Source organism: Crinia signifera, chromosome 3 (genome assembly GCF_055691185.1).
Source record: "Crinia signifera chromosome 3, ASM5569118v1, whole genome shotgun sequence".
Lineage (NCBI taxonomy): Eukaryota > Metazoa > Chordata > Amphibia > Anura > Myobatrachidae > Crinia > Crinia signifera.
Window position 1 is genome coordinate 246819284 of NC_139219.1, and position 15893 is coordinate 246835176.

Consider the following 15893-nt stretch of genomic DNA (forward strand, 5'->3'; position numbering starts at 1 on the left):
ACATCAGCAGAATGTCGATTATTGCGTGTTCTTCCAATGTTCAATGTCTTACCTCAAGTCAGAATTACCAACAAGTCTATGTAATAGTGCACTAGATAAATGATATCTGGAATCTGATATGTTTTGCAGAAAATGCCATTAAATTGCTCACACTATAAATACTCTCTTCCAATGTCGGCAGCTGTCCCTGATAGAGCTCTGGGGGCAGCAGCTTGGGGTCCACTTATCACCTGTTCATTCCAGGCGAGGGCCTGTTAATACATAGGGCGGTATTTAATGAGGCTGATTCACCATGTTTTTATGGCGATTTTGTGCTGTAAGGCGAATTTTTGACTAAAACGGTGAATCACCCTATTCAATGACCAGATGGCGAATACATTTCAAGTTTTTTTTAGCCATGATTCACCGAGTAGCAATCGCTATCTTTTTATGGTGAAGTGGAATGTGAACTTTCAAAATAAAGTGTTTTTGTTTTTTACATTTGGTGTAAAAAAAATCAGGAATTTTATTCTGAGGAGGGGCATGCTATTTTTATTCATGTGCTGTAAGCACATGAATATATATTTAATTTAAAAAATATATATTATTATTATTATTATTATTATTATTATTATTATTATTATTATTTTACACAGACCAGCCAGCAGGGGGCCGGGAGCCGAGCCGCTCATTAGATATTCATATATTTACTGCACCCGATCATTACATATGCATGATCGGGTGTAGTGAATATACCCGGTCCCCTGCTGGCACCCCCGGGGGGGGCAGTCTGTGATGCCTGGCTACCGGGGAGCCCACCTCCCCCCTCACAAACATTCTGGGGCAGGCAGGGAGACTTCCATCTCCCTGCCTGCCGCCGTCCTCAGGCTCCCTGCGGCATCGCCGCAGGAGTTAAAATTCGCCTGTCAGGGGCAGCGAGCCCCTGACTCGTTGAATACTGGAGCCGGCGAGGCTCTGGAACGCGGTGAGCAGTGGCGAATGTGCAGCGAATCCTAAACCGGATTCGCTGCACATCGCCAAAATGCTCATTGAATACTGCCCATAGTCCCATATATTACATATGACATTGCATTTATATTTGACTGCCACTGTGTTTTACTGACAGCAGGGGGACACAGCGCTCAGATTGATCATCTTCTGTTAGCATGTCGCCAGAATCTAATAGGCAGGTCAATAAAACAGCAGCACTGTTGATCCCCGGGAGAAGGCATCCAGCCATATATATTGAATAGAACATGTGCTGGAGGAAGCCCATAAGTACATGCAAAGTGTGGTCAGTGCTGCAGCCAATGGGATTGGCCACTGCCATCCACCCATTATTTCCTACACGTGCACACTAGTAGACACTCATTTATGTTGAAATGTGGGCATTTAATTACACCCATTGTAAACTGCCGGATACATACCGAAATATATATACAGATGCACCCAATCTGTTCACTAGAAACCAGTGATGGCCTGTATTTTTGAGATATAGATATTTATTTATTATAGTAAATGTCTTTATTTTTGTAAAAAAAAAATAATAATAATTCGTTACTCAAATTTTTTTCTTTTCTTTTTTTTTTTTCAGGGCATTAAACGTATTTATAAGTGCCAACCGCCTAATTCATCAAACCAATTTGATACTCCAGACCTTCAAAACTGTGGCCTGAAAAGTGTAAATGACAGAGCTGTAATTTTCAGTGGTGGACAGAGCTACTTTTATTATGTAAATTAAGTTTGACTGTATAAATTATCAGTTCCGCAAGAGGGACATAAAAGCAGGATGTTAAATGGGATTATTGCCATCTTACACCATATTTTTGTAAGATTTATTGTAGTTTATCATAATCTCACAATGAAGATTTTTGCATCACTTTTTGCTATTATCATTCTTTTAAGAATTATAAGCCAAAAGAATTTACGCCTTAATGTGTCATTATATAACATTCCTTATAAGAATTGTAAATATTGGTGTTCTGTTTGACATTTTAACTTGAAACCGAAAAGCTGCAAGATTATGTATTTAACAATATTTGGTGGCAAATATTCAATAAATAGTTTACATCTGTTTAAACTCTATTCTGTTTTGCGGTTTGTATATTTTGGGGGTGGGGGCAGGGGGCTGTTACATGTGGATTCTTTGGGTATGGATGACCTTATGGGGCTGTTAGGGGGTATGTATGACCTTTTTGTCCAAGTTTGTACACTATAAAGAGCTTTATTATCGTAACACGAATAAATTGCAACCTATTTAGCAGAGAGCGAACAAGCAAAATTGTATCTGTTTGAAATGAATCTGCTTCTGCGACTAATAGACAAAGGATGTGACCTGTGTTTTTTTCAGCTTAATGGAACGGTGGTTGTCATATGTGGCCATTTTGCATAAGATCTCACACAAATTACGCACTGCTCTTATTTGTACTTTAACGCTGAGCGAATGTCTTTACGATGCTGCATTACTTCAATATCATTGCACCAATTACATTTATTTAGTGGCCTCGTCATAGTTTATACAGGTAACTTCTGTAGGTAGTGAGATGTGGTACACACGGTACCTGAAAATCACCAGCTCCTGTGCAACGCGTTGTCTGGAAAAACATTTCCTTAGCAGCTGCAGTTGTGCACACAGAATATAGTGATGCTGCACATCCTTTAAATCAGTAATGTCTTAAACTTCACAGAGATGTAAAGAAGGCAAAGATGCACAGCATTGGTAAATGCGTTCATGACTGAGACGGGCCGGGTTTATTTTTTGAATGCAGAAAACAATAAGGGAGGACACATTTGTATATTAATGGTAATCCTCTGACCTCTCCACCATCACACTATAGTCCACTGCATTCCTCCTATGTTCACCAGACTATGCTCTATTTCTGAATTCACGAACGCTCCTTTCCCTCTCTCTGATCACAACCTTATCACTTGCATGCTCTTCACCTCCATACCTCCATTACTTCAATATCCATGTCACTGAAGTACTCCAATACTCCTTAATCACGCAGTAATATTAACACAGTTTTCAAGAACAGTCTCCACCTCTCTCCAACAAACTGCTCTCCCCAATTTCTGTTTTCACTTTTCCTGAGATTGCTGTATCGCATCTGAACCAGACTCTGATATTGCCCTTAATGCTTCAGCTTCCTATCACATTCCACGTGTGCCGAGATGTCAACCTTGGCACTCTGCATTAACAAGACCCCTACAAAATCTGGTATTCCAAGTGACTACCTCGCATCTAAGAATATCCCATACCATCACGGTATGGGATATTCTTAGATGTGAGGTAGTCACTTGGAGTATCACGCCTTGAACACTGCCAAACTTAACATTGCTCAAGCCTCTAACTCATGGGTCTTCAAACTGTGGCCCTCCAGATGTTGTGAAACTACAAATCCCAGCATGCCTTGCCACAGTTTTGCTATAAGGGAGTGTTAAAACTGTGGCAAAGGCATGCTGGGATTTGTAGTTTTACAACATCTGGAGGGCCACAGTTTGAAGACCCATGCTCTAACCACAAGCAATTTTTTTATGCAGTTAAATCCCTTCTTGACCCTCCCTTACCAAACTACACCATGACATGGCTTCCTACTTTAAGGATGTAATTGATAAGATCTTAGATTATATTGTATGTTCTTCCTCAGCCAGGGAACTCTGTACTTTCATACCTAAAGCTTTTGTCATCTGCTCTTTGTTTGATCCCACAAATGAAGATGAATTATCCACCCTCTTCTCTTCCTCCTATTCCGCTACCTCTCCTCTTGACTCCATGCCTGTGCATCCTGCCGCACATCACCAGGCTTGTATACTTAATCGCATCTACATTAACATGAACTCGTATTAACATAAAGGACCACTCTTCCAATAAGAGCTGTCCTTTGCGATGCTGCACAGTCACTGGACTTCCGGGTCTGCGTTCCTAAAATCCCTCTGTGGGGCATGCTTCGAGGGATCCGTGATGGCTCCCTCTGACAACAAAGTGAAGCCCATTGACTTGTATAGGGTAACACCAGATTTTGCTGGGGTTACCCTCAGCGTCTAAGCCCTCGCGGACTGACATTGGTGCATTCAGAAATGCAGTAAAAATCTCAAACTGGGTTTTTACTGAGTCTTCTCTGTAGTGCATCCCGCCCTCAGTGATTACTCCAATTTTTAAACACCACTCTGACCCATACACTCTCTGAACTACCATACTATCTCTCTCCGCTCCTATGCTCCTCCAAGCTACTTGAGACTTGCCCGTGCTGCACCTCTTTAGTGGAGCGTGCTCCCTGCTCCATTAGACTCTCCCTGAACTTGAAAAGCTTCAAACGGGCACTGAAGACCCACCTATTCATCAAAGCGTACCCTTCTGCTGCTAAACGTAGTCCTGGGGCTGCTCTTCCAAACTCATGCCTTGACAGTCTCTGCTTTGCATACATCCTGCCTGCTTGCACCTCATGTCCTCTGTCTGTCGCCCCTTGCCACTAGATTGCAAACTCCACAGAGCAGGGCCCTCTTCCTCTGTTCCATGCCCTCTTCTCTTCACATTTCACTTACCGCTCTCGCCTACTGAAGGGATCATCTTTTCCTGCATTCTCTCCAGCTGGTAAAGGCTCATCTCTATAGCAGTCAGCCCCTAGTCGTACACTGATTACTCCATTGCTACTTGCATCTAAGCTGTAGTCTGTACTGAATTTTGGTGATATTTGTTATCTGTACTCTATTTTTGTAATTTATTTACTGTAATGTTAAGTACTGTTCTATTGTATGGTGCTGCAAAATACGTGTGGTGCCCTTCTATATAAAATGTAATAGTTATAATACACTTTCTTAAATCCCACAACCTTTTAGACCCACTTCAGTCAGGCTTCCATTGTAAACATTCCACAGAGACCACACTGATTAAAGTAGTAAAGATCTGGTCATTGATAAATTTAAAAGGCTGTTACTACTTATTGTGTTAAATTTTTCTGGTGCTTTTGACAGTCCCTTATAGTATACCAGTGGTAGCCAACTCCAGTCCTCGAGAGCTACCAACAGTTCACATTTTCCAGACAACCTAGCTGGTGCAAAGGTGCACTCATTACTGACTAACACAGATGGAGCTAATTACTTCACATGTGATTCTGTGAGGAGACTTGCAAAACATTAACTGTTGGTAGCTCTCAAGGACTGGAGTTGTCTGCCCCAGGCTTATACAAACCATACAATTCGTAGGTCATAGGGACACATCCTTTTCTTGGTTCTCATCCAACCTATCTAATTGCTCTTTCAGTGCTTTTCTGATTCAACCTGTTCTCTCCTTTTCAGTTGGAGTACATTCAGTCCTCTGCTTTTCTCAATCTATACCACATCTCTTGGCAAAATAATCCGCTCTTTTGGATTTAAGTATACTCTATACACTGATGATCCTTAAATCTATATACCCTCACCTGTCTCCATCTGTGTGTTATATGCATTTAAGATAAAGGGGGTCATTCTGCACCATTCACTCCCTGCGTGTACTGTAGAAATCGACCATCTAATGACTTCCTCCCCGCACACAAGCTGCGAATGGATGTTTATGCTAAACCTCCATTCGCAAGCGCAGGGGATATTCACGGTGTGGCGGGCGGCGTTTAAAGGACACTCAAAGCTGCGTATTTCGAGTGTCAACCAGAATGATCTCCAGTATCCAAAATATGACTATAACTTACACAAGACACTTCAAAGCTCTAATGCTGGGGTAGCCAACTCCAGTCCTCGAGACCTACCAACAGTAATGCCCCTTTCAAACCGCACTTTGTAAACGGTATATTGCCGTTTTTTTACCATTTTAAAACGGTAATCTGTGCGGTCTGAAAGGTGCAGGACCACTTAACCGGTTAGAAAATACTGGTTTTTCTAACAGGTTAAAATGCAGGGTCCTACCCGTTTCAGAACCGTCCTAGGGTCCTAAATCCAGCGCAGTGAATATTTAATGAGCGCTCATTAAATATCCACAGCACTGGAGCCGCCCCGCGCCCCCCCCCCCGCGTGCGTGTCGACGACCCCCCCCCCCCCCCCCGTGTCGACCTACCCCCCCCGTGAAGCTGGTACCTCCGTTGTGGATCCCGGCACTGCAGTTCTTATAAGGAAAAGTGACTTTTGGAAAATGGCTGCCCCCATACGAAAGACAGGTTTTCCTATAGGGCAGCCATTTTCTGAAAGACACTTTTTTTCATAAGTGCTTCCGACCATACTGAACTGCAGTGCCGGGATCCACAACGGAGGTACCGGCTGCACGGGGGGGTAGGTCGACACGCGCGCGGGGGAGAGGGCTGAAGGCTGCACTGGCTTTGACCCTGTATTTGGAAAGTTTCCAAAAAGGGTCTGCCAGTGTCAAAAAATCGGCACTTAAACGGTAATATACCGTTTAAGAGCTGCGGTGTGAAAGGGGTTTTATCTGGCAGACCCGTTTTTGGAAACGTTTTCAAATACAGGGTCAAAGCCAGTTATGCGGTCTGAAAGCAGCATTAATGTTTTCCAGATCTCCTCACAGAATCATAAGTGAAGTAATTAGCTCCACCTGTGGATCTTTTAAAATGTGTTAGTCACTAATGAGTGCACCTGTGCAGCAGCTAGGGTGTCTGGGGCAATACAGCCCACCAAGAGCATTTGCATCTGTTAATGAATATTATTTTCTTTGGCGAATAAGGTGTAGGTCTCTTAAGGTGCCCAGACGCATCGATCCCAGCGTGCGTTCTGTGCTTAATTAGCACACATAGCATCGCATCGTATGCCTTGTGCATGCGATAAAAAGCTAGTACAAAAAGTATATGCAGCACATACTTTTTGTACTGTGCGATGAGGTGCCGCGGGAGCGCGCACCCTATCGCATAGCATCGCACCGCCGGGATCGGTGCGTGTGTGGGCACCATTACAGCACTCCTGAGAGCGCTCTGCGTTAGTTGCCTGCTATGTTTTATATGCAACCTCTGGGTAACCCCACACCAGTCGTTTGCTTTGGTAGCTCCCATTGTAATGACTGCCATGGATATGCCACTAATGTTTATATTTGTTGCAAGGTGAAGGAGTCTGGGAAATAACTTTTCAGAATCCAACTTTTGGTACTTGTGAGTTATCTGGGCGCCCGATTTCTAAATCGGGTCGGATCGGGCACATCGCATCGCATCGCATGCGACCATCGGATGCGATGCGATGACCCGATTTTTCCATAGGAATCAATGTTAAAATGGACGGAGTCCATTTTAACATGGAATTCAATGGGAAAAAGGGGTCCTTTTCATACCCCTACTATCCAAGTGGGCATGGAGTTGGATATAAACCTGTGGCGAGCCACCGAGCCCGAAGCGTGGCGAGCGGACACAGAATACCGTCCCCTCGCGGGGCTCGCTTCGCTCGCCACGCTTCGGGCTCGGTGGCTCGGTACGCTCGCCACAGGTTTATATCCAACTCCATGCCCACTTGGATAGTAGGGGTATGAAAAGGACCCCTTTTTCCCATTGAATTCCATGTTAAAATGGACTCCGTCAATTTTAACATTGATTCCTATGGAAAAATCGGGTCATCGCATCCGATGGTCGCATGCGATGCGATGCGATATCGCATCGCATCTGATTGTATGCCTTAACTTAAGGCATACAATCAAAAAATCGGGCGCCCAGATAACTCATAAGTACCCAACTTTTCTATAAAGTTGGGCGTTCTGGTCTTGTCTTGAGTGGAGCGCTGATAGGAAGGCGACTATCTATCTATCGTTCTGGTCTTGTGTTCTCCAGGTAAGAAATACCAAAGGGGTTCAATGTGGGGATCTCCCCTGTTCTAATGAGGGTGTTGTACATGCCAGCATGGGTGAGAAATGACAGTTTGTGTTCTCACAACTCCTCCATTCCTATTCATCAATGGAAAATCCTCCATTCCTATTCATCAATGGAAAATTTAGTGTTTTTTCCATTTTTCAAATTGGGAAATGTTCAGTGATCAGCCTATACCAGTATCCGTATGGCTCTCAGACCATGTGGTGACTGACAGCTGCCTGCCCACGTACCCATGGGCTCGCCCAGCATTTTCATGTGGATACCCATGAAACACTGAGCGTTCACATGCCCCTTGAAAAACCACCTGTTTTTGAAAAAAGTGGAAAAGCTCATGTCAACCTTTTTTATGTCGACCTTCCCCATGTCTACCTATTGCACGTGTCGACCTTTGACTACCAATCGTTTAATGGTAGACCTGTCTGCGCAACAGGTGAACAACGTCCTTCAGGCTCTGCAGCACAGTCTATGACTATATATCTTACAGATATATTGGAACATCTGCTAGTGTGTCCCAGAAGTTGGTCTGCTGGCCAGTCTTATCATTAGACTCATTGGCCACATGTTTATTCAGCATATGAATAAACATTTTACAGATGCTTTGCTCCACCTACTGCAGAGGTGTAGCATTGTATGATCAATTCCATTCACTTTGCTAGATGAAGCCTCTGTTTTATTTTTGAGGTTATATTTTTTAAATGTGTTATAAATTTAATGAGTATGGGTCATAGGGTCAACATACATTCGTCGACACCTATTTTAGGTTCACATGCATGAGGTCGGAAGGGTCAAAAGGTTGACAAAAACACATGTCAATCTTATGAATGTCGACCTAATGCTTGTGTCAACCTTTTGACTGTCGACCTCCTGCATGTTAACCTAATATAGGTTTCGCGTGTCGGCTTAGTGCCTGTCGACCGTATCCCAATATTATAGGAGTGCATTCAATAATTGCATTATTAATACCAGTAAAATGTCTGATTATGCAATGCGGTCTATCTCGGCATAGACACCTACCCTAGTTTAAGTAGAACCCCAACCCCAGGAAATATAACGCCACACAGTGATTTTTAATTGTAACACTACTAACAACAAACTCAATCATTATGTGTGACCTAAGCTCAGACGGAAATATCAAACCTTAAAGTTTTAATGGAACCGTGCATAGCAGCTCTCTGTTGTGGGACACAGTGTGTTGATCAGCTCTGTGTAGAGTTGCTATGTAACCAGTCACTGACAAGCCTGGGAGGAAAGACAAAAACATTCCAACACAGCCGTCCGTCTAACCTCTCACACCCAGGGAATCTTTGGGCAGAACACCACTTTGCACACATGAATCCTTAAAAAGAATTTCAAACTTTTCCTTGATTGTTGAGGTATGTAACAAAACTTGTTCCCACAGCTCAAATCTTATTAGAAGTAAACTGACATTTTCAATAATTTACTCTGCTTATTGATAGCCGGTGTTTTCTAGTGCAGGTCTCTAATGCTAATGCCCTTATGACATGTTTTCAATGCAAAGCACGAAAGGAGTGGATTCAAAACCAGCGATGAGTAACCAAAGCGCTCACCTTAATGAGAGACAGCTCAGCGCTTCTGCAGCAGCTCTGCTAAGTGAGGAAGGGTCTGAAGGGGGCCGCCATCTAGGGGAATCGATTGAAAACCGGCTTAGCATAAAAGATTTTACTGCAATTCAAAACCTGTTTAAGGTGAGTTAAAATGATACAAGAGCAAGGAAACTGATGATTTTATTGTGTTGCTTACAATGTAGAACTTAGGACTTTTTTAAACCTTGACATTTGTAAACTTTTTTTGGTCATATTCTGCTGATCCACCGTAAGTGTGTAAGAAAGAAAATCCGCATGCTTATCATTTCAAAATACGAAGGCAATTTATAATCTAGGCAAATGTAAAGGCGATCTTGCTATCGCCCTCAAAATACAGGGGATAAGTAGGCAGAATAAAAATGAATGGGGGCTATTTTAAACAAAAGTATTTATTTATTTACAGTTTTTTATATAGCGCAGCAGATTCCGTTGTGCTTTGCAATGGTAGACTGTGATAAAACAAACTGGGCAACAACAGACTTGGAGTTATGCCTGTGGTACTTATATGATAGGCTTGCCTGAAGAGGTGAGTTTTCAGGGAACGCTTGAAAGTTTGGAGGCTAGGGGAGAGTCTTATTGTGCATGGAAGGGCATTCCATAGGGTGGAAGCAGCAGATGAAAGTCCTGTAATAGTGAGTAGAAGCTAGTAATCTGTGCAGAAGACAGACGCAGATCTTGTGCAGGGCGGAGTGGTCGAGTTGGGAGATATTTTGAGATAAGTAATAGCTTTAAATCCCATAATAGCTTACATTCAAAGGATGATGGGGTAATAAAATACAATAGGGCCAGTGGGATAATAGTCAAAGTGGGGACATCTGTGGATTGGTGGATGCTGAGCCGTAGGGATGGGTATCGATCTCGTCTTTCGGAAGCTTGATGCCCATGCCCAATGCGTTGACTTTTTTATTTATTTAACAATTCTTGAGACATAATATTTTTCTAGAATCAAAAAATCCTAATGCTGCTGGTCCCTGGTATACCTGAGTAATACCCCTTTTACACCAAAACGCAGGGTCACACCCGGGTTTTTGGACCCAGCTTCAACCCGGGTGTGACCTGGCGTTTGGTACCTTTTACACCGGCAGCTACCCTGGCAAATTTCTCCTGCACGTTCCTGAGCCGGCGCTTGGAGATGTCATCGTCTTTTTTTTACGCAAGTTGATTAACAGGAAGCCAGGCATTTGTGGGAGCCACCCTGTTTCCTGGGTGTGTCAGGGAAAATGTAGACCTGCCCAGAAGTTTTGAGGGGGGGTGGAGGTGTCAGTTCCCGACCTGATCAGCCTGTTTTTATTGCTTCGTACGAGTAAGTCCCGGGTTACGCACAGACTGCATACAGCGGAAAAATCATTCAATGGTGAGTTGCAGGTAGTAGCCAACCTACCTGATATTTTCGCAAGCCATTTACAGTCTTGCACAGGATGGAACACCCCTCCCCACAGCTTAACACTAACAAAGTGTCATCCCCCCTATTCCCCTGCCTAAGACTAGCTACTTATGTTCTGGATGCTGGCTGTTGGGATGCCGGCATTGGCATGCTAATCCATGTCGGCTTTCCTGCACTGGTGTTTTGGCAGCAGCTGGGAATCCGCCAGCCGGCATCCCAACCACCGTGATTATAACCGTATCTCATATATTATTACCAGGGCCGTAACTAGGTGGTGCTCTGCATCCTGATCACCTACTACTTGTGATCTGTGCAGCAGGACCCAAAGAAGCTCTGGAGGCTAAGGCCACACATTGCATTTTAGCAGGATGCAGTCGAACAGGATCCTGTTTAGCAGAATGCAGCTTGTATCTTCAAATTGCGTTTTAGCAGGATGCAGTTTTTAGCAGGAATAAAATGAGTAGGGATCCCCGAAATTTCAGAACCAGCACCGGACTTTTGGAGCCAGCCCTGATTCCCAAAATACAGGGGAAACCATTAGTGGGGGTCCCCTGTATTTTAGGGACCAGCACCAGGCTCCACTAGCAGGGGGTGTAATCCCATAAGCAGAGGGCACACTTGATGAGGTCCTATGGCCAAAGCATTACCCACCTTATCTAGTCAGCCCAGACTGGGAATTCTTGGGGAGGTGGGCTCCCCCGAAATAAAGGGATCTCACCACTCCAGGGCACTCTAGGCCTGGGCTGAAACCCGGGGTTATCCCCTGCATCCTTGGGCAGGGTTAATAGCTGGTTTATTTACAGTGAGATCACAGGTCCCAGCAAGCCTGCCCTACATTCTGGTACTTGGGAGAACCACAAGTACCAGCATGTGGAGCATTAAACGCCCGCTACTAAATTAAAAACACATCTGTATTCTTCTCCTGGGGGCGGTGGCCTTTTAAGCCCCAACACCAATAACAATATTAATGCCATGCTGATCAATTAAATATATAATTATACACTAATGTTTACTGTTTCTATTATTATTATTATTATTATTATTAATAATAATAATAATGATGACAAACTATTATATTTAAAATAACAAATATATACAAACCAACTATGTTCTCTTATACTGCTTTCACATTGCAGAAATGGGTAATGACACGGTATTCTTAACTTTAAAACGGGTCTGAGCCTTGAGACCTTTCACATTGCAGGTGAAAACCGTTTTAAAAATCATTTAATACCATTCAAACATTCAACCCGTTTAACCCCCAAGGGACACGTTTCAAGCCATTGAAATATAGCTGTTCAAACTGCCAAAAAAACAGCTTTGAACCGTGCAGGACTCTGCTTTTTAACCGTGTTGAAATACCGGTTAACTTTAACTGGTAAATCAACTTTGGCACTTTCACATTGCAGCCTTAAACGTTTTAAAATGGAAAAAAAACGGTAATATACAGTTTTAAAAGTGCGATGTGAAAGGGGTATGACAGTAGGCCACCCTCTACCCTGTATGTATAGGCGACATCAAGCGTTTACACGCCTATGAATATTGCACATTATGCTATTGCAATACCGCATTGTAAAAATCTCTCAACTACACTCTGTGGACTTATAATTATCACTGCTGGTTATTACTTTGTATCTTAATCATTTGTTTCTATATGGGACAATTCTCACCACAATGTCATGTTATTTTTCTCTCCCCAGTCCCCAGAGTTAGAGCCACCGGAATGTTTGAGCAAGGAGCAATTCACGGAGAGGACATACGCAGCCGTGGGGCACGGTACGAAGGAGGAATATGGGGATTTATTTGATAAAATAGATGTGAGTCGCGAAGGTTTCATTGATTGGGACAAATTAACATCCTTCATGCTGCTTGAGCTTTACGAGAAAGATGAACGAGTAAAATCATCAGTAATTCCCCAGTGGAAGGATATTCACAGCCTCCCATTAATTCACAAGGAAAACATCCAAAAAGTAGTTTATTTGAAATGTTCTTGTCGCTACGTAACTTTGAGTAAAGATGGATTACTGGCAGTCTGGGGAGAGAATTTAAAACTACAAAGAAGCCTGCGGATCTGCACAGACACCGTCAAGCAGAAAGATGTATGGGCCACCAGCCTGGTGTTCCTGGCCAATGTAAACAAGGTAAATATGGATATAAATAGCAGTAATGCATATATCAGTGAGGGAAGGGAGCAGAGATCTGCTTTATTAATCCTATCTGTCATACATCATCGCATGGAGGGTGCCCTGTGCTGGCTCAGCTTAGGCTTGGGAAAGGGATCAAGAATATAATTGCCAGTCTATGTAGAAAGGCTGAACAAACGAGCAGTGTCAGCGAGCAATGAAAAGCATAAATCTAAATAAAAGAAACCCCATGCACATCCATTATACATTTCTAGGAGGCACGGGTACTGGAATACCAATTGGGTACTTACACAAAGTGCAGCTATTGACCTAGCCCAATACAATACAGACAGGGGAGGGGACATAGGGACTAATTCAACAAGCTATGGAGAAGTGCAAAATCACTCTTAGATTATTCTTGCTCCTCTGCGCAGCAAGCATGCGCCGTGTGTTGAACTGTGATCGCAACCCGGAAGGATGCAATCGCTTTTTGTCCGCGGCGATGTGTAATTTGGGGGGCGTGGTCCGGACAACACAGGCATGACCGGACTATTTTTGGGGTGGCTGATTGACCCAAAAAGTTGTGGTGCTGTCCCTGCCTTCACAGCCAGGTAACCCTTTTCATAGCAGTCGCATGGATTTCTGCAAAGTGATCGCAGTTATATTGCATCACAGGGTTTTTCTCCATGTATGTGTGTATGTATTTATGCAACCAGGACTGACTCAAAAACCTCGGGATGGAAATGTTTTTTTTTTTTACATTTGTAAAACTTTTGTGACAGAAGCATTGACCTCGATGATCTGTGCATGCTTCCATCAATCTCTCCAGCCAGAAGCTGTTCTTTTGTTTTTGTGACTTTTGGAAGTGTTTTAGTGGCATCCTATTGTCCGAGTGGTAGGTGCGCACTGGCAAAACATCTGGATGCAAGTTTTGGGATTGCGGGAATCCCTATTACATTTTGCGAGTTCAGCAAAATGTGTGAGTTTAGTACTAAGCTCAAAGTCTTTGCAAAATCGTATCCCATTACGTGCGGCGTGTTAAGTTTAAGAAATGGCTGGGACATCTTAGAAGCGATAGCAGAGAGACAGCTGGAAATACAAGACAGGAGAGAGGGGGGGAGCATATGTTTTATGCAACTTTTATTAAGCCAAGAAAGCAATAATACGATAACTGTTGAACACTGAAACCATAGATAGAGTGTACAATATTGGCTGCAGGTGCCCGATATCAGTATTTATCAGTAACGATATTGTTCAGTGATGTCACCGGGAATGAAGCGCAGGAGCATGCCATGTTATAATATATAATATTGTACACACAAGAGAATTTAAAAAAAATATTGCTCCGAAGGCCTTTCTGAGCGATATATTTTAAAATATCCTCTAGTGGGGATGCAGTTACAATCCCGGCAGTCGGGATCCCGGCGTTCAGAATCCCGACCGCTGAAATGCTGACACATTCTCCCTCCGTGGGTGTCCACGACACCCCTGGAGGGGGAATAAATTAGTGTGCCGAGCGTAGCGAGGCACCGGGCCCGCTGCGTGGCGAGCGCAGCGAGCCCGCAAGGGGGGGCGATCCACGTCCCCCCCTTGTCGGCATTTCGGCTGTCGGGATTCCGGCATCGGGATTCTGAACGCCGGGATCCCGACCGCCGGGATTCAATACTGAATCCCTCTAGTGCAGGGGTGGCCAACCGGTCAGAGGTAAAGAGCCGAAAAATATCGGTAGTCAAGTTAAAGAGCCGACATCATGCGTGCGCCGAAGGCGCATGCTCCAAAAAAAGGGGCGTAGTCTATTTTGACCCCTTGGGTGGGTGTGATACAAATATGCCTCCAATAGTGCAGTGCCATATATATATATATGCCCCCAATAGTGCCAAATATGCATATGCCCCCCACGGTGCCAGGTATGCACTACACGGTGCTGGCTATGCCCCCACAGTGCCAAAAAGCTGGTATGCCCCCACAGTGCCACAAACTGCTATGCCCCCACAGTGCAAATTTCCCAGCAGCGGCACTCACCGTTGTTGCTGCTGCTGCCAGGCGGGGAGAGGACAGTCTGGTGTCCCCCTGCAGTCCTCCTGTCATGTCACCGATGGGAGGAGAGCACAGCACACCGTGCGTTTCCTTCCCCCTCACTTCCCTGTGACTGGGCCGCACACCAATCAAAGCTTGCTGGCCGGCTCCTGATTGGCTGCTGGCCCACGAGCTCTGATTGGCGGATGGCCCAGTCACAAGGATGCACAGTAAGGGGTAGGAGAGATGCGCGATGCGCGCTCTCCTCCCCTCAGAAGGAGAAGGGATTCAGGGAACCGGCAGCAGGGGGGACTGGGACCGGACGGACGGTGGGCGGCGGGCAGCAGTGGGAGCAGGAGCCGCACTTTACAAGGGGGAGAGCCGCATGAGGCTCTAGAGCCACAGGTTGGCCACCACTGCTCTAGTGCGTATGGGCATTTAGTTTTACAATAATAATGAGGCTCTTAGGGCACTTCTGATTGAATTTGGATGCTCTTTTTACCGCTGCAACTTTTTGTCATCATTTTGTTTATATAAATAAGATGATTGTAAAGGTTTCAACATTCTGATTAGATTAAGGTTTTGACACATCCTGTTTTTTTGCGAAAACTCTCTCCCCAATGTCAGCAACTTTCCGGTGTTGAAACAATAATCTCTCCTAGTGGTTTCGGGATTTTTTTTGTATTATTTCATATAAGCCATTCCTTTGTTTTCTGTTTATAACTCGGTGCACATGGGACAATTCTGTCAATCAGCCTGAGCGTTGAATGACATCATCCGTTGACACTTTGGCCGCACCTGATGCACTCTTCATCTTAATACGCATTCTGCTTCAATCGCAAATAATGCACTTTGCTTGTCTCTCTCCAACCTGTTTCATTTACAAAAACAGCAAACCATTTAAAAATAGAAAGAAGTATAAATTAATTATTGTTAGCTTTGTTGCATGCAATTAAGGATGAAAGAAAATGAGTACCGAAGGTGCAATGCTCTGCAGATGCAG

The 15893-nt window shown here is 44.1% G+C and overlaps 2 protein-coding genes across 3 annotated transcripts in view; both read left to right on the forward strand.

The window, feature by feature from the left end:
* Positions 1-2064, forward strand: part of PDCD10 (programmed cell death 10) — a 38440-nt gene extending 36376 nt beyond the window's left edge. The window contains exon 8 of the mRNA XM_083177823.1: positions 1574-2064. Within this exon, the coding sequence (XP_083033949.1) occupies positions 1574-1655 (82 nt within the window). The 3' untranslated portion in view covers positions 1656-2064. The remainder of the gene's footprint in view (positions 1-1573) is intronic.
* Positions 2065-9015: 6951 nt separating this feature from the next.
* The window catches only part of WDR49 (WD repeat domain 49), a 111404-nt gene continuing 104526 nt past the window's right edge, over positions 9016-15893 (forward strand). Inside the window, exons 1-3 of one of the 2 annotated variants that reach the window (XM_083177825.1) lie at positions 9016-9136; positions 9283-9469; positions 12452-12892. In XM_083177825.1, the coding sequence (XP_083033951.1) occupies positions 9311-9469; positions 12452-12892 (600 nt within the window). In that variant the 5' untranslated portion in view covers positions 9016-9136; positions 9283-9310. Of the gene's footprint in view, positions 9137-9156; positions 9470-12451; positions 12893-15893 lie in introns of those variants that run through there. The other variant, XM_083177824.1, reaches the window with a different exon arrangement.